Source organism: Drosophila bipectinata, chromosome 3L, assembly GCF_030179905.1.
Source record: "Drosophila bipectinata strain 14024-0381.07 chromosome 3L, DbipHiC1v2, whole genome shotgun sequence".
Taxonomy (NCBI): Eukaryota; Metazoa; Arthropoda; class Insecta; order Diptera; family Drosophilidae; genus Drosophila; species Drosophila bipectinata.
In genome coordinates this window covers 17,010,640-17,032,966 of record NC_091738.1, presented here as the reverse complement: position 1 = coordinate 17,032,966, position 22,327 = coordinate 17,010,640, and the positions used below count along the sequence as shown (strand labels likewise).

Genomic DNA, 22,327 nt, shown 5'->3' with positions numbered 1-22,327 from the left:
CAGAATACTATTACACGCAGATACACAGAGAGAAACTAACACAGCAATTGAAAGGAACTTATTAATGATAACGATGATTGTGTGTAAGCCGGATAGAGAATAGAAGACGAAAAAGAAGAAGAGTAAACCAGATCAAGAGACATGAGAAAAATATTATTATTATTATTGTAGAATTAAGAGCAAAACCGCTGACACGACCAGCAGAATGAAAAATCTTACAAAAAAAGAGATATTGTTATATACTAGTAATCTTAAGACCACAACAACAACAACCAACCAACAACAACAACAACCGAAAGAATGAGAGAAGAAGAAAAGAAAACTTAACAAAAAAAGCAAAAAATAGAATCAAATAAAATATTGAATCGAAAAAAAAAAATGGCATTTGTTTTTTATTTAAAAAATAATAATATATAATAATATATAAAAAAATAATATAGTATAGTAATATGCTACATAATATGGTATATAACACTATATTATGTACTAAATACTATACTATACAATAATATATTACTTATAAATTATAAGATATTTGAAAACATATCTTCTTAGACCGCGTACAGTGGCGGACAAAAGTCTACATACGACCCCCTTTTTTTTATGTTATCCACTCCTACAGCTTTTAGAGAAAAAGTAAGGATGCAGTCTTGTTTTAAATGTTATAATTATACAAAAAACAAAATTTCATTTTGATTCATACAAAACTTTGCATATTTAGGTATCATTTAGTACCATGGTTTTTCACTTAAAGTTGAGAAAATTTAATATGAAGCTTCTATAAATCATTGAAACAAATTTTTCTAGTTCTGGATTTACAGATTTCTAGATATCTTAGTTCTTGTTAGCTCTATTTAAGGATTTAGTTGGATTTAAGGATTTAGCTCTCAAAAACATTTTATGGAATTTGTTATAGTTATAATACCTTTTTTTTAATTTCATTAAGCTTTTGAATATTTGATTGAAAAGTCATGATCAAAGTCATTTTTTCAAAAAGTCATGGTCATCTATAAGAATTTTTATGATTTACTGAACCAAGCTTTCGAAGGGGCTTGTTTTCATCAAGGAAATGGTCCAAATGTGGAATCCTTATAATTGAAATAATATATTCTAATCGGAAAATCAAAGTCTGAAGGAACAAGTATCTTTCAAGATATAGAAAATCTACGTATTCGGTTTTTTTTTTCATTTTTAATTGTACGGAGGGGTGATATTAAAAAAGATCATGGCATTAATGGGTCCTTATACAAGGTCTAAGGAGACATACAGTTAAATATCCAAAAAATCATGAATTGAGTGATATTTTTGAGTAAAAAAGAATAAAAAAAAAAGTTAAAAATAATGATTATTAAAAATTATTATTTTTTCTCTCAGAGAATAATGATTATTTTATGATTTTTAAAATAAAACTCATAATGATAATGATGATATAAGCAATAATAATCCTGCTTATAAGCAATAATATATTCCTTCCCTCCCTAATACTACATATGTAATACATGTATTATGTAGGTATATCTTTTGAGAGCATAATCGATTCTAGATCTCGAACTCCACCTGGAACATGACCAGCGGTAATACCTCGCTTTTAAAAAGCGATCTTTCCGATAGGGCAACCACTAATCCCCGATATTTTATGAATTCTGATCTCTTTAGAAGAGGAAGAGGCTCAGGAGGACAATGCACAAGTGGCGGAGCTGTCCAATGATTCCGATGCGCCACTGAAACCGAATGTAAGTAACCCTTGGAAGGACCTCTTCAGATAGGTTTGGAGTTCAGAAACTAATCTAATCTAACTAATCTATGGCTTCATGACAGAATGACGAGGACGACGACTATGATCCCGAGGACAATCGCAAGAAGAAGAAGGGCAAGAAGCGCAAGACCCGCAAGGGCGAGGAGAAGGGTCGCAAGAAAAAGAAGCGCAAGAAGAACGAGAGCGAGGAGGACAGCGACTTTGTGCAGCACGATGAGGAGGTGGAGTACGCCAGCACCTCGAAGCGGGGACGCAAGCGCAAGGAGGAGAAGCAGGCCGCCAAGGAGAAGGAGTCGGCATCATCTGGTAAGTACAGCCTGGCATACCAACTTGGCTTACTGACTTTACTATCCACTCTCTAGGAATGCCATCCGTGGAGGACGTTTGCTCGGCCTTTAGCGTGTGCGACGTGGAGATCGAGTACAGCGAGGAGGAGCTGCAGAGCCTCACCACCTACAAGTCGTTTATGCAGCACGTGCGTCCCATTCTCCAGAAGGAGAACCCCAAGATCGCTGCCCCCAAGCTGATGATGCTGGTGGCGGCCAAGTGGCGCGAGTTCTGCGAGAGCAACCCGCACATCCAGCAAGAGGGAGGAGCTGCCGGGTCCGGGTCCGGTGGCCAGGGTGATCAGGAGGCGGAAGAGCCCCGATCCTCGCGGTCCTCACGAAACGAGAAGCCAGACGACATCTACGAGGAGGCCGCCGAGGAGGAGGAAGAGGAGGAGGAGGAGGAGAAGAAGCCGCGACGCAAACGGAGCGGTCGCGGCAAGAAGGGACGCCGACCCTCGGGCAAGGTGCCCACTCTGAAAATCAAGCTCGGAAAGCGGAAGCGCGACAGCTCCGACGATGAGCAGGACGCCAGCGGCGCCTCCGAACGGGACTCGGATCTGGAGTTCGAGCGCATGCTGCAGAAATCGGACGACAGTGCCGACGAGAAGGAAGCTCCCGCCAAGGCGGAAGCAGCGGCTCCGGCTGCCCAGGACGACGGATCCGGGGCTCCGGTGGTGCGCAAGAAGGCCAAGACCAAGATCGGCAACAAGTTCAAGAAGAAGAACAAGCTAAAGAAGACGAAGAACTTCCCGGAGGGCGAGGATGGGGAGCACGAGCACCAGGACTATTGCGAGGTGTGCCAGCAGGGCGGCGAGATCATCCTGTGCGACACCTGTCCGCGGGCCTACCACTTGGTGTGCCTGGAGCCGGAACTGGACGAGCCGCCAGAGGGCAAGTGGTCCTGCCCGCACTGCGAGGCCGACGGCGGAGCTGCCGAGGAGGAGGACGATGACGAGCACCAGGAGTTCTGCCGCGTGTGCAAGGATGGCGGGGAGCTGCTCTGCTGCGACTCCTGCCCCTCGGCCTACCATACCTTCTGTCTGAATCCGCCGCTGGACACCATACCAGACGGGGACTGGCGCTGCCCGCGCTGTAGCTGCCCTCCGCTGACCGGCAAGGCCGAGAAGATCATCACCTGGCGGTGGGTCGTGCGCACCGACGCCGACGGACCCAGCACCTCGAAGGGATCCAAGAGCAGCAACACCCGGATCCGCGAGTACTTCATCAAGTGGCACAACATGTCCTACTGGCACTGCGAGTGGGTCTCCGAGGTGCAGCTGGACGTCCACCATCCGCTGATGATCCGTTCGTTCCAACGCAAGTACGACATGGAGGAGCCTCCCAAGTTCGAGGAGTCCCTCGACGAGGCCGACACCCGCTACAAGCGCATCCAGCGCCACAAGGACAAGGTGGGCATGAAGGCGGACGACGACGCCGACGACCTGGAGGAGCGCTTCTACAAGAATGGCGTCAAGCCGGAGTGGCTCATCGTCCAGCGAGTGATCAACCATCGGACTGCCCGGGATGGCAGCACCATGTATCTGGTGAAGTGGCGCGAGCTTCCCTACGACAAGTCCACCTGGGAAGAGGAGGGCGACGACATTCCCGGTCTGCGCCAGGCCATCGACTACTACCAGGACTTGCGTGCCGTGTGCACCTCTGAGAACACGCGCTCCAGCAGCAAGAAGAACAAGAAGGGGCGCCGCTCCAAGCTCAAGGCCGAGGACGACGAGGATCGGCCGGTGAAGCACTACACTCCGCCGCCGGAGAAGCCCACCACCGATCTGAAGAAGAAGTACGAGGGTCAGCCTGCCTTCCTGGAGGGAACCGGCATGCAGCTGCATCCCTACCAGATCGAGGGCATCAACTGGTTGCGCTACAGCTGGGGTCAGGGCATCGACACCATCCTGGCAGACGAGATGGGTCTGGGCAAGACCATTCAGACGGTAACCTTCCTGTACTCGCTGTACAAGGAGGGCCACTGCCGCGGCCCGTTCCTTGTGGCCGTGCCTCTCTCCACGCTGGTCAACTGGGAGCGCGAGTTCGAGCTCTGGGCACCCGACTTCTACTGCATCACCTACATCGGCGACAAGGACTCGCGTGCGGTGATCCGCGAGAACGAGCTGAGCTTCGAGGAGGGCGCCATTCGCGGCAGCAAGGTGTCCCGTCTGCGGACCACCCAGTACAAGTTCAACGTCCTCCTGACCAGCTACGAGCTCATTTCCATGGACGCCGCCTGCCTGGGCAGCATCGATTGGGCCGTGCTGGTGGTGGACGAGGCGCATCGCCTCAAGAGCAACCAGAGCAAGTTCTTCCGCATCCTGAACAGCTATGCCATCGCGTACAAGCTCCTCCTCACCGGCACCCCGTTGCAGAACAATCTGGAGGAGTTGTTCCATCTCCTGAACTTCCTCAGTCGGGACAAGTTCAACGACCTGCAGGCCTTCCAGGGCGAGTTTGCGGACGTGTCCAAGGAGGAGCAGGTGAAGCGCCTGCACGAGATGCTCGGCCCGCACATGCTGCGTCGCCTCAAGACGGACGTGCTCAAGAACATGCCCTCCAAGTCGGAGTTCATTGTGCGCGTGGAGCTCTCGGCCATGCAGAAGAAGTTCTACAAGTTCATCCTCACCAAGAACTACGAGGCCTTGAACTCGAAGAGCGGCGGCGGCTCCTGCTCGCTGATCAACATCATGATGGACCTGAAGAAGTGCTGCAACCATCCGTACCTCTTCCCCTCCGCCGCCGAGGAGGCACCCACCTCCGCCGGCGGTCTCTACGAGATCAACTCCCTGACCAAGGCCGCCGGCAAGCTGGTGCTGCTCTCCAAGATGCTCAAGCAACTGAAGTCGCAGAACCACCGAGTGCTGATCTTCTCCCAGATGACCAAGATGCTGGACATTCTCGAGGACTTCCTCGAGGGCGAGCAGTACAAGTACGAGCGCATCGATGGTGGCATCACCGGTACAGTGCGTCAGGAGGCTATCGATCGATTCAACGCTCCGGGAGCTCAGCAGTTTGTCTTTCTGCTCTCCACCCGAGCCGGTGGTCTGGGCATCAACTTGGCCACCGCCGATACCGTCATCATCTATGACTCTGACTGGAATCCGCACAACGACATCCAGGCCTTCTCCCGAGCGCATCGTATCGGCCAGGCCAACAAGGTGATGATTTACCGTTTCGTGACCAGGAACTCGGTGGAGGAGCGTGTTACCCAGGTGGCCAAGCGCAAGATGATGCTCACCCACTTGGTTGTGCGGCCGGGAATGGGCGGCAAGGGCGCCAACTTCACCAAGCAGGAACTGGACGACATTCTTCGCTTCGGTACCGAGGATCTCTTCAAGGAGGACGACAAGGAGGAGGCCATTCACTACGACGACAAGGCGGTGGCCGAGCTGCTGGACCGCACCAATCGCGGCATCGAGGAGAAGGAGTCCTGGGCCAACGAGTATCTGTCCTCTTTTAAGGTGGCTTCCTACGCCACCAAGGAGGAAGAGGAGGAGGAGGAGACCGAGATTATCAAGCAGGATGCCGAGAACTCAGATCCGGCCTACTGGGTCAAGTTGCTGCGTCACCACTACGAGCAGCACCAGGAGGACGTGGGTCGCAGCCTGGGCAAGGGCAAGCGTGTGCGCAAGCAGGTGAACTACACGGACGGCGGCGTTGTGGCCGCCGATACCACCCGCGACGACTCCAACTGGCAGGACAACGGCAGCGAGTACAACTCCGAGTATTCGGCTGGCTCGGATGAGGATGGCGGCGACGACGACTTCGACGACCAGAACGGTGGCGAGCGGAAGGCCAAGCGCCGCTTGGAGCGCCGCGACGATCGCCCGCTTCCCCCCCTGTTGGCCCGCGTGGGTGGCAACATCGAGGTGCTGGGATTCAATGCCCGCCAGCGGAAGAGCTTCCTCAACGCCATCATGCGCTACGGCATGCCCCCGCAAGACGCCTTCAACTCTCAGTGGCTGGTGCGAGATCTCCGCGGCAAGTCCGAGCGCAATTTCAAGGCCTACGTGTCCCTCTTCATGCGGCACCTGTGCGAGCCCGGTGCCGACAATGCAGAGACCTTCGCCGACGGAGTTCCTCGCGAGGGACTGTCGCGCCAGCACGTTCTCACCCGGATTGGCGTCATGTCCCTGATCCGCAAGAAGGTGCAGGAGTTCGAGCACATCAACGGCTATTACAGTATGCCGGAGCTGATCCTGAAGCCCTGCGAACCCGTGCGGGCCCTGGCCAAGCAGGAGGCATCGTCTCTGGAGGCCACTACGGCCGCCGGCGGCAAAGCAGAGGTGGACAAGAGCGCCACCACTAGCAACAGCGCCACTCCGGCCACCAGCGCGGCACCCAGCCCAGCCCCGGCTTCGGACAAGGGCGAGGAAAAGGACAAGGACGAGAAGGAGAAGACCTCATCGGAAAAGAGCGATGTAAAGCAGGAACAAGAGGTGAGAAATAGTGGGCATCCAAGTCCGTGTTAGGTTACTAATCATGTCTATCTTTATGTTAGCAGGAGGCTGAGGAGGATAAGAAGCCGACTGACGTCAAGCAGGAGCAGTCTGGGGAGGATGCCTCCGCCGACTCGAAGCCCAGCGAGACCGAGGTCAAGGCCGAGGTGGCCAAGACAGAGCCCAAGGAGGAGGCCAAGGACACCGAACTCAAGGACGAGCCCAAGACCGAGGAGGACGACAAGGAAAAGGAGAAGGAGAAGGAAAAGCTCGAGGACAAGAAGCCCATCCCTATCGACGATGACGACGACGACGTCATGATTGTCAAGGAGGACGGGGAGCTGGAGAAGCCCAACGCCACCTCGCCCAAGGATCACAAGGCGGCTGCCGCTGCCGCCGCAGCTGCTGCTGGCACTACCGGAGCGGCCGGCAAGGGAGTGGAGGACAGTCTCGAGGTGCTGAAGCGCAAGTTCATGTTCAACATCGCCGACGGCGGCTTCACCGAGCTCCATACCCTGTGGCTGAACGAGGAGAAGGCTGCGGTGCCCGGACGCGAGTACGAGATCTGGCACCGGCGCCACGACTACTGGCTTCTGGCCGGCATCGTGACCCACGGATACGGGCGCTGGCAGGACATCCAGAACGACATCCGCTTCGCCATCATCAACGAGCCCTTCAAGATGGACGTGGGCAAGGGTAACTTCCTGGAGATCAAGAACAAATTCCTCGCCCGCCGGTTCAAGCTCTTGGAGCAGGCCCTGGTCATCGAGGAGCAGCTGCGGCGGGCGGCCTACTTGAATCTCGCCCAGGACCCAAGTCACCCAGCCATGTCGCTGAACGCCCGGTTCGCCGAGGTGGAGTGTCTCGCGGAGTCGCACCAACATCTCAGCAAGGAGTCCCTGGCGGGCAACAAGCCAGCCAACGCCGTGCTCCACAAGGTGCTCAACCAGCTCGAGGAGCTGCTCTCGGACATGAAGAGCGACGTCTCCCGGCTACCGGCCACTCTCGCCCGCATCCCGCCCGTGGCCCAGCGCCTCCAAATGTCGGAGCGTTCGATTCTCTCTCGCTTGGCGGCCACCGCCGGCAATGCCTCCAATGCAGGTGAGTTTCAATCTTGGGTTTTTGTCTGAAATGGGTATTAACTTTTGAAATTTTTATTCTGCAGCTCAATTAATGGCACAATTCCCGGCTGGATTCCAGGGCACGACACTGCCCGCATTCACCGGCGGACCGGCTGGCAACTTTGCCAGCTTCCGGCCACAGTTCTCGGTGCCCGGCCAGCTATCGAATAACGCCGGCGCCTAGGCCCATCCTCAATATCTATGTTAAGCGCATTCGTATTCCATGCAAATATACTTTTAATCAAGTTAAGAATTTCAACTCTCACACGAAGACACCTGCACACTCTCTTATATTTATCGTAATAATCATTTGCAATGAAATCCCCGATAGAGACCCATACCTCCATGTCGCGTTCCCACAACTAACAACTTTCAACCCATATGACGCTTGGCGAACGGCAGGTCCTTGCTTCCAATCCATGCCAGAACAAGGATCTGGGACAGGGATCTGGCGGCCAATTAACAGACACCTAAAATAATTCTTATTTACTTACCTACTTATGTGATTACAACATCTAGATACAATATATAAATGTATTGAATTCCATTGCAAACAAAGTGTTCAGAGTGTTATTGGGGGGCTCTTTGGAGTAAGAGGTCAGAGGTCATGACTTCTTTCGGAAGAAAACAACGGAAAATGTTTCAGATTTCAATTGGCAACTTCAAGTTGAATGATAAGCTGGGATAAGTTGGAAAGTTCAAAGGTCGAAAGCTTCTAAATCTGTAAAGTATTATTGCCCGAGTTTTAAAATATTTATCATTTCAAAAATTAAAATAGAACTAGATGTTTTTAATTTAAATATCTAAAGTAATTGGGAAACGATGGAAAAACGGGATACCTTTTAAGGATCAGAGATCTATTCCTCTGTGATGAGCATCAACCAGATAATAAAAATTTGATCCAATCTTTGGCCAAAATCAAAATCCAAAAATGGAATCAAAATTTTGTTGGCCCGTTTGTATTGACAATTATGCTACCGGGAATTCTTAATTCGGGAATGCAGGATGCAGAATTGTTTGGAATCGATCTAGAGATCGTTTAAGGTACTCCTCTTGAAAATCGGATGAGAATTGGGGAAGATATAGCCATCACTGTGGACCCTATAGGGGAAACCCCATTTTCAAGGAATCCCATCACAAAAAATGGACAAAAAATGGAAAAAATATTTCGCCTTAGGATTTTGATGCAAAATGGTGGAGAATCGATCCAGAAACCGTTCAAGGTACTCTTCTTGAAAATCGGATGAGAATTGGGAAAGATATAGCCATCACATTAGGGGAAGCCCCATCTTTAAGGTATCCATCATTATGGTACATATGTCTTGACCCATCTTTAAAGTAAATACTTTTATTATTAAGGTATTTATGCTTAGGCGTAAGTGGCCAACTACCAGCTTTCCTTGGAGTGGCGCTCAACTAGAAATCAATCAAGCAGCATGGCATGGACAAAACTAAGCACATGCCCTACGGTCTACTGTGCTACAGGAAGTATGTAGAGTCTTCGGCTTATTCTAGAGGTATTCGAGGTGTTGCACTACTTGGACTCCTCGAGATCGTTCTTGTCGAGCTCCTTGAAGATGAGGTTTTGTATCTTGCCGCGGATGCGTAGTTTCTGGGCTGACGTCAGCTGCTTCATGTGCGGATGCAGGCTCATCAAATAGTGGTAGTCGTCATCCTCCGGCATTAGAGGCGTGTCCATCGTTGAGGAACCATTGAAGTTGCTATCTTCGGACAGACGTGGTCGCTTCAGCTTTGGTGCAAGTATCAGTCCGGCCTGTGGAACTTGAGTAGAAATGGTGGTCACCACGGGAGGCGGCGAGTAGTGAGCTAATTGAGCAGGTGGTTCCACAATAATTTGGACTAGAGGAACCTGCGGCTGCTGCGGCTGCGTCGTTGGCTGCGTCATCGTTGTAAATATTGTTTGATGAATCTGCGTGCAAAGGAAAGAAGGGTGTGGAATAGATTGCGTAGAAACAGATAGACAGACGAACATGCTCATACAAACTCAGGAGTGATCCTGATCAAGAATATATGTATATGTATATACTTTATAGCATAGATGGGCACGAAGTCTAAGGTTCGGAGCCGCAGCTCGGCCAGAACCACAACCGTCACGATGGTTGTCGTCGCGTTGTGCGCAGCCTTAATATGTATGTTCTTGTTGTTGCTAACGGGACCGCAGCGTCGGCTCGCTGACCGCGCGACTCCCATCTATGCTTTATAGGATGCACTTTTGATCTAAATTATAATACCTCAGCAAGGGTATTAAATACTTAAGTACTTACTGTGCAATTATAATTATAATTATAATTATAGAAAGACATCTTTATTTGATTTTTTTTAATTTTTTAATGGCTTCTTACTGTTGCTCAAAGCAATTTTTTTCTCAACTAAAAATTAGTGATGATAAATCATGAATCCTTTTCATCGAAATTTGTGATTGTCAATTTTTTATGGTTAGTTCATACATTGGCAACCCTTTAATGAGTATGGCGGCCCATAATAAGCGTCCCAAATAGGGACCACCTACACCCCTACCACCATTTGCCAGAAAATTGCATAGTGAACATTTTCCTGATCAACATGCAGTGCGTGAGATCTTTGGAAATTATTATTAAAGAAATTATTATTAAAGAAAACCTTTCAGAAGAATTTCTGGAATGGTTATTTAAGCGAAAACCTACTCTTGAAAATGGATCCGCCATTATTGAAAGTAACCTAAATTTTATTATAGTCGACGAACCATTCTTTTTAATTTTCGACGAATTCCATTTAAAAAATGTCAATTGTAAGTATATAAATTTATATATGTACATATATACTAATTAATATACAATTTTTTACAGAATGCTCCAAATAACATGAAGAATTGGAAAATATTTTCGATAGCTTTTCCAATATCGAAGGAAAATTGCAAATTGTTTATTTGCGAACGGTAAGTACAATAATTACCTATTATTATTTAAATGAAATTAATTTAATTTTGGTAGGCATCAAGACTTGGCGTTTTCCTTTTCGTTAGTTGATCGCTTGATCATTATTTTTGTAAAATGGGACTTAGAGATGGGAAAAGTATAACAATTTCGTAAGTTTGGCCTTTTATTTCCGTTTTTTGGGTTTTTTTTTTCAAAATCACAAGTTCTTGGCTGTTCATAAAAATAGCAGTTTTTCTTTTTGATCCCTAAAAAGCGACGAAAAAATTAAAAATTTTGTGAAAAGTAAGTTTGCTTAAGTTTATTTATATAATTTGAATGAAAATACACATTAACCATGCAAATGTTGATTGTTGATTTTAGTGGGAAAAGGACACCACTGTTCAAAGAAAGAGAGGAATTTGATAGTTCAGCTTAGAAAGCTGGAAAAACCCTATAAAAAATCCAAGATATGGTAAATTGTTTTGCCAAAATGGTATCACCGATATTGAAAGAAATATTGATAAAAACCACCGATATTGAAGGCCGAAGAAAAGTGCGGTTCACCAAAGCGAATCCTTTTGCTTCTTCTAGGGATGTAAAAAAGGAGCTGAAGTTGTAGATCAGCAACGTCACCATTCGCCGTCGATTAGTAAATGAAAATTTAAATGCGAGTAGCCCCCAAAAGGTGCCATTACTTGGTAAAAGGTCGATATCCAAGCTCGATTGGAGTTTGCCAAAAGCCATTTGAACTGGCCAGTGACGAAATGGCGCAATATTCTTTGGATAGATGAACCCAAACTGGTCTCATTTGTTGGGACAGGCTCCAGACAGTACGTCCGACGACCCCCAAACACTGAGTACCACCCAGCTCTTAGCTTAGCAAGGGATATGTGGCAAAGAAATACACGACTTCAAAGCTGCAGCTTTGGCAATTTGTACAGGACGCGTGGGCCCAGATTCCCCTCAGGACTTGGTTGCCAGGACTTGGTGGACTCCATGCCACGTAGGTGTGAAGCTGTTATAGCCAATAAAGGCTTTACGACAAAATATTAGTTTATATTCATAATTTTTGTTATTGGTATTAAGTTATTTTTAAGACATGGCCAATTCCACCATTATTTCATCGCAGATCTTTATGGTTAAATAAAAAACGATTCAGTTTAAGCGATAAAAGTTGTTTTATTCATAGCTTTCCGTTTCGAATATATCATCATGTTCATGTATATTAATATAAATTATTAAGTTCTGTATGTATACATATCTGTGGGTGTATATATATAATTTGTAAATATCAAATACATAATCATTAGATATATTGAAGTCATATCTGATAAGCGCAATACTAATTTCGAACCGAATCTGCTCGGCGCGTTACACAAAGCCAATCAATCAATCGATCAATCAATGAATCAATCAATACATTTAAATACGTATGAGTAGAGCAACAATAGTCTGCGAGTTCTTGGGATGTGAAATTCGTAACATCTTGATATTGCTGATAAATTTTTAATATCAAAGAGTCGACAACATTTCGCCTTTCATTTGCTATTTACAATAGTACCAATTACACATTACAAGTTAGACATTACAAAGTAAATGGAATAACCAAACGTCTGGTCTGGCATAAATAATTACAATCTGGCACACACTTCGGGCCTAATACAAATACAAAATTTTAAAATTATATACAACGAGAACGAGAACGAGAAAAAAAAAACAAAAACCAACAATAAGAATGGTGAAAGGGATCGTTGAGCTAAACAAACATAACTAATTGGCCATTGACCAGGTAAACGCATAACTTAAAAGCTAAAACTTGAATATGTTACACAAATTTGTAGTATAGTACACGCATTGAACCCGAAAGGCTTCAAAAGCGTGTAGAGATAGACTTAGTAACTAATTAGGGCTAAGCAACTAAAGCTGCGCAAATCCAAATAAGCTTAAAATAGTAAATAACAAAACATACGACGCGGTGCAAAACAAAACACAAAACACTATCATAGAACGGGTACAATAATAATAGAATCCCTCATAGCCATGACCAGAAAGATCGGGGTCGGAGAGTGGACTTCAGTTAGGATATCGTGCACAGCTTCTTCAGCTCTCCCTCGGTCTCGTCCACTTCCAGCGGGAGTCCAGTGGCATGTGGTAATACGCGGCCCTCGATATTGGGCAGGTAGGGTTCATAGTCCAGGCCCTTGCGCTCGTAGAACAGCAGATAGGCAGCACTCGGATCTATCATTGGCTTCTGGGATATTTCACGACAGGAACTGTCGTTGTAGCAGTACCAGGAACCACTTGAATTCGATGCGTAGGAAATGTAGTGACCGCCATTCAACATGCCAGAGTGGGACTAGAATATTGAGATTTAGAATCTGAATTTTAGTTTCTTAAGAGAGAATACTCACCACTACAGCATAGAGTCTGTATTTTGGATCAAACTCGTCCACCTCCTCCTTAAGCCTGTGCTGGTGGTAGTCCTCGAACTCCCCATCCACTATGGGCGTCTTGGTGAGACTTGTGGAAATGAGGCGTTGCCTTCGAACAGTATTGATGCTTCTGTTCTGTCGCAGAATATTGGCTGTGGCAACTGGAGATGAGGTGGTCGGCTTTGCCTCCTTCTCTTCGATGTCCTGATTGCTAGCCCCATCGATCTCATCCAGCTCGCTAACCACTTCGCTGCTGGCCATCGTAAAGTCATTGTCCTTCTTTATTTCCAACAATTCTTTGTGACGCAGTATCGTCTCTTGTGGCACGGATGCCAAATATGGAGTAGGATCGAAATCGTCAAAGGGGAAGTGCACCACCTTCTGGGACTTGACCCACTTGCCGTTGACGCAGTTGAACCTTTTCAGATGAACAATCTACAATGGAAATAATGTAAGATATAGTTTTTGATTAATAGTTTTATGGACAAACCAATATCGGAGGCAATTTCCAGATCTGCAGCTTCTTGGTGGCGGGTTTCTTGCCCTTGCAGTGGCTGCAGTGGTACCACTGCTCCAGCTTCTCTTCGGAGGTAAAGGCGCGCAGGCAATGGTTTAGGTCAACGGGCTCCACTTGCTCCCGTCGGCTTATGGCAATGGTTTCATGGTCCACCCACAGCTACAATACATGTGGTTAGTCTACCATAAGAAAGTAGTGTTGGGATTAAGTATCTTACCCGCTCCAAGGTACTTTGGTAGCGCAAATGCAGGGCGGTCGGATCCCAATCAATGGCAATGGTAAAGTCTTCGAAATATTTCGTTGTCGGTGTATACGATAACGAGGCGGTGTACTCTGGCGTCCTCTTGACCTCCAAGTTTGGTAACGATGGGAATTTAGCATTCATTTTTGGTGTAGTGGTGTTGCCTAGAAAGTGAAGATTAGTATTTTTCTTAAAAGACTCTGCTCGGAAAGACTTACTGGATGCAGCATTAATCGGTGGCAGAGCTCCCTGGAGCACAAAGTCGTTGTTGCAACGAATCTCGCAGCCCCGACAGAAACTCGACCAGGGGCAGATGGCACAGGTGAGTCCGTCCGCCTTAACTGCTCGCAGCGTAAAGGGAAAATCATAGCCCAGACTGTCGTCGCTGCAAGAAGATTAAAGTATTAAACATTTTTGAATTAAAAAAGGGTCTTGGGTCTCACCAATCGGCGGCATGGTTCGCCTGATCCGTTGTAGCCGGCAAAGGACTGAGTAACCTGCTCACTTGCAGCCACACGGCACAATACAGATCCTTGTGGGTGCCGCCCTCGCTGTTCGGGATGAGCAGAGGCACTCCAAACAGGCTGGGCCGGGTTTTGTGGTAGGACAGGAAGTAGCTGTCGTGGCGGGTGATCTTCCGATGCACGGCTACCAGATACTTGCCGGCCTTGTGCGGCTGCGAGGAGCGTCGGGAGTAGACGCCGCTGCTGGTCTCCGGCTGCGAGGTGGTTATTTGCTGATCCGGCTCCTCTTCGTTTCCCTCTTCCGCCTGCTCGTCCACATCGAGGCTGGCGCCCAGCGTGTGAGCTGTGCTCAGGCCACTGGATTCGTTGGGCGATGTTCGGCAGGAGCTAGACGAGTCTTCACTGCCACTTCCGCTTACGTGGGCTCCACCCGTCAGCTCTGCCAGCGGATTGGGCTCCGTCAACGAGCTCTCCATGGAGTTCTCTCCCGAGGGATTCGTGTAGGACATGGAGCTGGTGTTGCTCTCCGTGTGCAGCAGCTTGGCGGAGGAGACACGCTTCTGCTGAGCCGCCGCTCCGTGGATGAAATGGTTCTCGGGACTGGAGCTCAATGTGAGCGACTCCTGTGCCAGGATTTCGTATTAGAGAGTTTGGGGATAAATAGAGAGTCGGTGTGCGATTGGATGGGTGGTGTCTATGACTCAATGAGTGTGTGTGTGCTAAAGCTTTGGGAACTCAATTAACCAAGGATCAATCTACTCGATAATGTACACAATACCTCTAAACGATAAACGCTCAACTTTAATGCTAAATTAAATATTTATAAATTATTGCTTGTGATTAAAAATTAGCTTTGTTTTACTTTGGTTATTCTGTGAAATCGGTGGTGAGTGAAAAGGTGGCAATTAAAAATCATGAACTTAGTTTTTGAAAATATTTTTAACTTGAAAGCGAGGTCTAAAAGTTTTTATAAAGGTTTTTAATATAAATTTCAAACAATTGAAACAATAAAGTATTTATTTGAATTATTAACTAGCTAATTTAAGTCAAATCATCCTAAATTCAAGAAAACTTACTACAAACAATACTATTTAATTTTAATGAAAGTCTAAGAGCTTCCAACAAAGCTAAATTACTAAAAACTTAAAGCAAACTGTAAAGCTATATATTATGTTTATAAAACTTCCAATCCTCTAACCAACAACACGACATACTAAAGATCAACAAAGATTCCAGAAAGGATAGCAATAGGTGATTCGGTTTGATTTTGTTGAAGCAAATAATTTACAAAAGTTATAGAAAGGCCGGCAACAAATTAAATGTGATTAGTACAGAAGGATATACGTATATATAAAATAGGATACAAATAATTTAGATCGATTGGGTAAATCAGTGTGCGGATACGAAGAGTATAGGGAGAATATACAGAGTATGCTAGTAGTTGAGTAGAGTTAAGAGGGAAGCCCACAAACCACGCAGCCAGCAGACGGCAGACGGCAACTGTTCACTTAACATATTCGGTATTTAATATATCTTTAGATTACACTCAAGAAAAGCAGACGGAGGCGGATTCTTGAACGGATTCTGATTCGGATTCTGATCTGGGGATTCGCTATTGCGACGACCATGACACGGAGACACGAGCTGTGTTCGCTGCTAGGGACGAGCTCTATCCTATGGCAAAGGAAGTTCTCAATTTAAGAATCGATCGACCCAGTGACTGGGCATAAATCTATGATATTAAATACGTGTATGTTAATATAGTATAGAAGCCATACCTTGAAGCAAAATAGGCTGTGGGGCATGCACTCTCTCTTTCCAAAGCACCGGCTTACCTTTCCGGCCTCATCTGGCAGAAGTTCGTGCACCTGGTTGTCGCCGCTTCCGTTTCCGCTGAAAATGTTGTTACTGCTGCTGTTGTACCTAGACTCTGCCTCAGCCTCCGGCTCCATGTCTAGTCCTGCAACATGGCCATTGCAAAGGACACGAGACGAGGCACGTTGGCTGGAGGTTTGCAGAGTACTCAAGGACGACAGCGAATCTTGGGCAGTAATAAGGGCTGCCAATGGGAATCAAGTTTAATCCTTGAAATTCATAATAAGCTATTGCCTTACCGGAACTGCGTTGGATATCCTTGAGTCCCTGTTCGATGTGCATGCTGAGCACCGAGTTGGAGCGCGTTCGCACATTGTTTTGTTCCGGTAGCTGGTAGATGTACAGATCTTTGGCACTCTGGGTGCGCAGCTTCTCCTCGTCGGCCAGAACCTGGCGTATCTGGGAGTTCCAAAGCTCACACACGAGCATCAGGCTGGGTTGGAGGTTACAAAGGGTGGCAAGTTTGTGTTTCAGATCCGCGTACTTGCACTCCGAGTTGAGACGAAGGCCATATTTAATGGGTACACTGCCATCCAGAAGGATAACTAGAAGGATAGGATAGATTAGATAGTAATTAAAGACTAGGAAAATGACCTACTCACCCAAGACCTCTAGGTAGACATAGTTCTCCACGGGCAGTGGCAAGCTGAGCAGACTGAATGGATCAAATCTCACTGATTCGTATCCACAACCCAGGCAGCTGACCTTTGACTTCAGTTGACCATAAAAGAGGTCTATAATGATCGATTGGTTGCGGGCGTGATGCTGCGACCAAGCCTCGGCGGCGACGATCTTATCGGGCCGACCGTTCGAGTCCTTCAGCTCGCTGTACGGCTTCTCTGTTACGCGGTTGAGGTCTTCATGCAGGGCATCCAGCAGCCACTCGAGCAGTTCCTGCGAATCGTGCTGGCCACCGCCTGCGAACTGGGGGGCATGCTTGTTGACGCAGAAGCGCAGCTTCAACGGAGCCACCGAGCGCGTCGTTGCGGTCCAGACTTCCTTGAGCAGCTCCCCATAGCGCATGGCCAACTGGCCCCTCGTTCCCAGCTTGTTGGTGGCATTTAGCTCAAAGCGATGCATCTCGCGCTGAAAGTATTGGGCCAGGGGCTGGGTGTTGAACAGAACCTGTAGGGCGGCGTTCATGAAGCAGGTGTTGCCCAGATTGTGGAGTCCGGTAGCGCCAGGCGCATGTACGGACATAATGGAGCTGCGGGTGAGGCGACGACGATCGCCCGGTGTTCCGGCTCCCTGACCACTCTGAGCCGTGGCCAAAGAGCCAAGCTCTTCCGGCCAGGTGAGGTCCTTGTTGCGGATCTCTAGGAGGAGCTGGTCGTTGTCGCGTATCAGCAGCTCCTTTAGGCACATGGCATCCTCCTCCAGCAATATGGCTCCAGTGTCGGGGTACGGCACGTGCCACAGCCGAATGTCTTCGGATTTCAGACGCAGTTGCTCGCAGAGGAAGTCACCGACCTGCCGAATCGTTGCCAGGCGGCTGAATGCGGCCGTGTAGGCTAGGTATCGCTTGGGCGGCTGAAGTACGCTGCTTGCGGCGATGGCCGCATATCCGCCACCAGAGGCAAGAACTCCATAACCACCGCTCACCGTGGAACCCCAGCTCCCCAGCTGGGAGCCTCCGCCAGCTCCGGTTTGGGAGGGCTGGGCCTGATGCAGCAGGATTCGCAGGTTCAGCGGGTACAGCTCCAGATCCACATCAGAGTTTGGTGGTTGTATGACCTGCCGGGGTAGTGGCAGATTGTCGCCATACCACCGATTTAAAGCTTTCCACAGCGACTTGGGCACCAGCTCAAAGTCGTGATTCTGCACCAGGGGTGTGTCCCGCTTCAGGTGGCCTCCTTCGCCTGTGAGGGTGCGAACATTTCTGTACGGATTCACGGTGATCAGGTTGCTGTTGTCGATGGGTCCTGGCCTCGTGGGTCCACAGTGTCGGCCCGCGGAGATGCCACTGCTGGCTGAATTGGAGCCAGAGGCTGAGCCTGTGCCAGAACCCAACGAGTAGCTGTCGTGCTGCTCCAGGCTATTAGTGTTAAAGCTTTCATCGCACACGAGTGCCTCGTCCACGGCGGTTTTCTGGCTTGCAGTGCGCTTGCAATAGTCGCAGGTGTGGGCCGTGTGCTGGGTATACTGCATCCATCCCAACCACCAGTCGTGGGCAATCAGATACCAGAACTGGCCCACTCTATATGGTCGTTGCTCCTCTCGGCGCAGCCATCCCCGGACAATATCGTTCTCCATGTGCTTGCACTGCGGCCACAGCCCAAAGACTATGTGACAAAGCTCGAAGATCAGGTCCAGGAGAGGCTGCATTAGCCGCATATCGCATTGTACATTCCAGAGCATGAAGTCCTCGGCGGTGAGCGATACATTATCCCGAGTTAGTTTGCTGGGCGTGCCGTCTGGACTCCTGCGTTGTCCAAACTCTAGCAGATCACTGATTACATGCTGCATGGTTAGCTCCCGATAGTGCTCGGCCTCACGGTTCTCCTTGGCCACCAGCAGCAGAACGTTCACCATTTGTAGTGTCTCCTCGTGGCTCAAAACTCCGTCCCTATCCACATCAAAGATCTTGAAACAAACTTAAAGGGCAGAGTTTTCTTAAAATATGTCTTACATATGTCTAAAATTACTTTAGTCTTACACCGTGTCCTTTCCACTCCAGGTCCTCGGCAAGCAGCACTTACGCCGCAGCACAGCTCCTTGAAGTCGATGTGTCCATCACGGTTCTCATCGAAAGCATTGAAGAGACCTGCCAGTGCATTTTTTGGTATTGGTGGGCTGATTAGGGGACCGAGGAACTGCAGATCGATTTGGCCGTTTTGTGAGGTGTTTTTGAGGCGCCAGAACTCCTTTTCCAGGTCACCAATGTCCTGTAATAAAATTAAGAAAGTTAGTATTAAACTTTCCAATAAAATGTTCCTATATCTGGCTTGATAAAGTAGGAGATTCACACTACCTTCTCCTCCAGATGCGTAACGCCAGCCAAGCTCTGATAAAACGTGGGGGTCTCCAGCTCCGAAGTGAGACTGACACAGTTGTCCGCCAGCAGCCATTTGGACAGAACCGTGGCATTGCGGTGCTTAACGATCCAGTCCTGGAACTGCTCGAAATTGACGCGTTCGCTCTGGGCGAACAGGGAGACGCTCTCGAATGGAGCCAGGTTCACATTGCGGACGTAGTCCGTTTTGATGATGTAGGTGCCGGCATCATTACAGTAAAGGTTCCACAGAAATCTGTTAAAAAGAAAAGGTTAGTTTTTTAGTTTAGTTTTTTAATCATTTTATGGAGTTCTATTAAGCACTCACTTGGTTTTCTCCTCCTGAGTGCCTCTCGTGATCAGAACCAAGCCGCAGAGCAGATCCTTGAAGGATATTCCACGCTGCGTTCCGCCACAGGCTGCATACAGCATGTCCGTGATCTTCGGCGGCACTCCCTCGCAGAGTACATCCTGCTGAAAGGCATTCCGGCTGAGGAACTGCCGTCCCACGCCCGCTGACTTCTTGAAGGCATCTTTCAGGCGTCGGAGCTCCGCGTCGCTAACTAGAATCACAAATTGGAGACGTGAACTGGATGAGTAATGGTCAGGCGGGTGGGTTAATCCCAACCTCAAAAATCTATATAAATAGCTGGGGTCCCCCGCATCCACATGGTTTATTCATTTTCACACCAAACCCCCAATGCAACGTCACATCCAAACAAAGTTTAGGAAATAATAAATAATAAGAAGCATGATAACATCGCTCCCCTTCATTTATGACAACCATAAAAACGAGTTCTGTAATTATTTATCTATCCATTCAATTTTGAGATTAACTCTCCGGGTTACCTAATTGTCTGTTATCAGCAATTGAGTGTTTTCCGAATGTTTGTGAATCATTCAATCGCCCCGGCGGAATCACAAGTGCACAAGTGCATGCATATGTTTACGGCCACAAACACATTCGTTCGGCGATAATTAAAAAATCGTAGCACATTTTAGTTATAAAACGTTGGGAGAGAAAGGAAGACAAAAGTTTTGGGGATTAAAAATAACTAATATTATTTATAAATATGCCACATTATTATAAAGATCATCCATCCTTTTTTAAAAAGTATCTTTTGCAAACAAAGTTAGAACCTCGCACCTCTATTTGATCAAAGAAATACTATCTTTTTTAAATCACAATGATTCATTTTATAGTTTATAGGTCTAAGTAACTGTCATTCAACAAGCAATCAATAAATCATTTAAATTTCAGTGATCAGGTTAAGTACTCCCACGACTGATAAGCGCTAATTGGGCATAAAAATGCGGAGCAAATTGTGTCGCTGCAGAGAATTAAGCGACGTCACGGAAACGGAATTTTTTGCTAAAATGCCAGTGCAACGTGGGGTCTGTGATTGCGACTGCCGCAAGCTGGCTGGCATGCAAGCACTCCGAGTATTTCCCCCGTCGATTTCCTCGTCAGCTCAGTGGAACCGGTCGTAGCGGCTAATAAGAGACTCACGCACCTGACCGCCCCCCGTCGAGGGGGTGGGCCTTATCAGCGACATTCGTTTTCTTTGCTCTCGCTGGCTGGGTGGCTCGCCACAAATCAGCGGCCGTAGCCGCGGTCACCGGATGATGAATACCCGACCAAAATGAGGTTGGAATAAACGGCGCCAAAGCAATTCCGAGCACAACACGTCACCGGGAACAGGTGGGAACAGGTAGGGCTTCAATTGCTGAATTGGATAGTGGCGGTGGTTTTTTTTTTTTACCAATGGCTGAATTAATAATCTTAACTTTGCTAGATTACCAATTCATATTAAAAGTAAGTTCTATTTGATGGACCTTGAATACAGTGAACTGTCGGTATCTAAGAAAGTGTATTTCATAGAAATACAAGATATCTTTAAATAAAAGTTAAAGATTATTTATTTTTGGCTAAAGCCTACGATGTTTTAATCGAGAATGGCTTTAAAAAATATATAAGAGTTGTTAAATACTACAAATAATTGAATTTAAAATCTCCCTTTGTAGAATTACACCTGTAGATTGCCTAGCAGGTTCTCTATTAGTGTCCAAAAGATTGCCCAGCTATCTGAAAAATGTACTTAAATGTGATTTTGATACTTTAATACATTTCACACACAGTTCAAGGCACATACATTAGAAGTGCACTTTGGGGATGGGATGGGTTGGGGTTGGGGGGAGCATGACATGCAGAACTTGAAATTATCCGCATTTGCGTTCACAGTCGCCTTCGTATCCGCGCTTTTCATCAACCCTAAGCTTGCACTGCACTTGGTTGGGCTATTTAACTGTTTAAGTTCGTCGCTGCTTTGTTGTCTCCCAGCCACCCACCACCATCCACTGTCCACATCCACCCTTCGCCACCACCCGGTCGGATGAGCTTTTCTATTGTGACGTCACTGGCGGCGGAGACGCAAATACCTATGCACACAATTGCACGGACACACACAAACACATGGATGGGCCTCTAGAATTGCAAATCAAATGAAAAAAGACTCCAAAAACCCACAGAAATGCGGCAGGGGTTGGGAGTAGTTGGAATTTGTGGTGTCCACTGGTGACAATTAGAATTTGTAGAAGCACAACAATGGAATCGATAAAGCGCAATCACACCTGTGTTGGTGTTCTGGGGCCCATTGTTGTTGTTTTTATTGGTCAAGTTGCGTTGATTAGCAGTGACCCATTTCCACGGTCATTTTCTCTTCCATCGACAGTTGCCCGTCCGGAGAGCTCACCTCGCTTAACGGCATCCTCGTAGCTGATGCAAGCGTGCTTGGACTCCTTGGTGCCCATGCTTTTGTGGGGGTACAACTGCAAAGTGCGTCGGATTCTTAGAATCCGATCCTGCTGCTGCGTCTGCTCCTCCTTCCCGTCGTCTGCTGCTGCTGCTGCTGCGTCCTCCTGCACTGACACTGTTCACATTTGTTTACGTTCGCTGTGCCGTCGCGGATAGGATCAAATGGGATGTTAAACGGATTAGGAGCTGCGTAAAGCGGGCCTGGAATAATAATATACAGTGTCGAACATGGACTTGCCATTCGCACGGCTACGCGCGTTCGCCCAGCTGATTAGCAGCTAGAGTTGGCATCAACAATTAAAGTTTTTGAATCGTCAAGAAGTTGAATTAGTTAAATTAAAAATATGAAATATAGGGCTAAAAATAACACTGGGAGTCATTTTATATTTTCTGTAGTTCTAGTCTTAAAAGAACTGTCTATGTTATGA

The 22,327-nt window shown here is 47.5% G+C and overlaps 3 protein-coding genes across 5 annotated transcripts in view; 1 reads left to right on the top strand and 2 right to left on the bottom strand.

Annotated features, from left to right (window-relative positions):
- Mi-2 (chromodomain-helicase-DNA-binding protein Mi-2 homolog) overlaps positions 1-8,206 on the top strand; it is a 28,340-nt gene extending 20,134 nt beyond the window's left edge. The window contains exons 2-6 of one of the 2 annotated variants that reach the window (XM_017233998.3): positions 1,657-1,733; positions 1,819-2,062; positions 2,119-6,527; positions 6,593-7,628; positions 7,693-8,206. In XM_017233998.3, coding sequence (XP_017089487.2) covers positions 1,657-1,733; positions 1,819-2,062; positions 2,119-6,527; positions 6,593-7,628; positions 7,693-7,832 — 5,906 coding nt within the window. In that variant the 3' untranslated portion in view covers positions 7,833-8,206. Of the gene's footprint in view, positions 1-1,656; positions 1,734-1,818; positions 2,063-2,118; positions 6,528-6,589; positions 7,629-7,692 lie in introns of both variants that reach the window. The other variant, XM_017233997.3, reaches the window with a different exon arrangement.
- A 776-nt stretch (positions 8,207-8,982) lies between these two features.
- On the bottom strand, positions 8,983-10,075 carry LOC138926347 (uncharacterized). The gene is made up of 2 exons (XM_070280113.1): positions 9,934-10,075; positions 8,983-9,578 (listed from the first exon to the last, which is right to left on the bottom strand). The coding sequence occupies exons 1-2, from the start codon at positions 9,970-9,972 to the stop codon at positions 9,183-9,185; spliced, it is 435 nt and encodes a 144-aa protein (XP_070136214.1). The 5' UTR covers positions 9,973-10,075; the 3' UTR covers positions 8,983-9,182.
- Positions 10,076-11,722: 1,647 nt separating this feature from the next.
- On the bottom strand, positions 11,723-22,173 carry Usp32 (Ubiquitin specific protease 32). Of its 2 annotated transcripts, none has more exons than XM_017234060.3 (13): positions 21,838-22,173; positions 19,413-19,647; positions 19,064-19,340; positions 18,749-18,977; positions 16,695-18,686; positions 16,332-16,637; positions 15,996-16,276; positions 14,197-14,840; positions 13,972-14,138; positions 13,730-13,917; positions 13,486-13,671; positions 12,975-13,430; positions 11,723-12,919 (listed from the first exon to the last, which is right to left on the bottom strand). In XM_017234060.3, the coding sequence occupies exons 1-13, from the start codon at positions 21,893-21,895 to the stop codon at positions 12,641-12,643; spliced, it is 5,298 nt and encodes a 1,765-aa protein (XP_017089549.2). In that variant the 5' UTR covers positions 21,896-22,173; the 3' UTR covers positions 11,723-12,640. The 2 variants fall into 2 exon arrangements, with proteins under 2 accessions (XP_017089549.2, XP_017089550.2); XM_017234061.3 differs by having other exon boundaries at positions 16,053-16,276.
- Positions 22,174-22,327: the final 154 nt, after the last annotated feature.

Bases quoted from the DNA above. Each gene is read 5' to 3' on its own strand.
- LOC138926347 (XM_070280113.1), bottom strand. From the start codon at position 9,972: ATGTCTTTCTATAATTATAATTATAATTATAATTGCACA. The intron at 9,579-9,933 runs GTAAGTACTTAA...CTTTGCACGCAG, and splicing joins ATTATAATTATAATTGCACA to ATTCATCAAACAATATTTAC.
- Usp32 (XM_017234060.3), bottom strand. From the start codon at position 21,895: ATGGGCACCAAGGAGTCCAAGCACGCTTGCATCAGCTACGAGGATGCC. The intron at 14,841-15,995 runs GTATGGCTTCTA...ATCCTGGCACAG, and splicing joins ACAGCCTATTTTGCTTCAAG to GAGTCGCTCACATTGAGCTC. The intron at 13,431-13,485 runs GTTTGTCCATAA...TTTCCATTGTAG, and splicing joins GGAAATTGCCTCCGATATTG to ATTGTTCATCTGAAAAGGTT.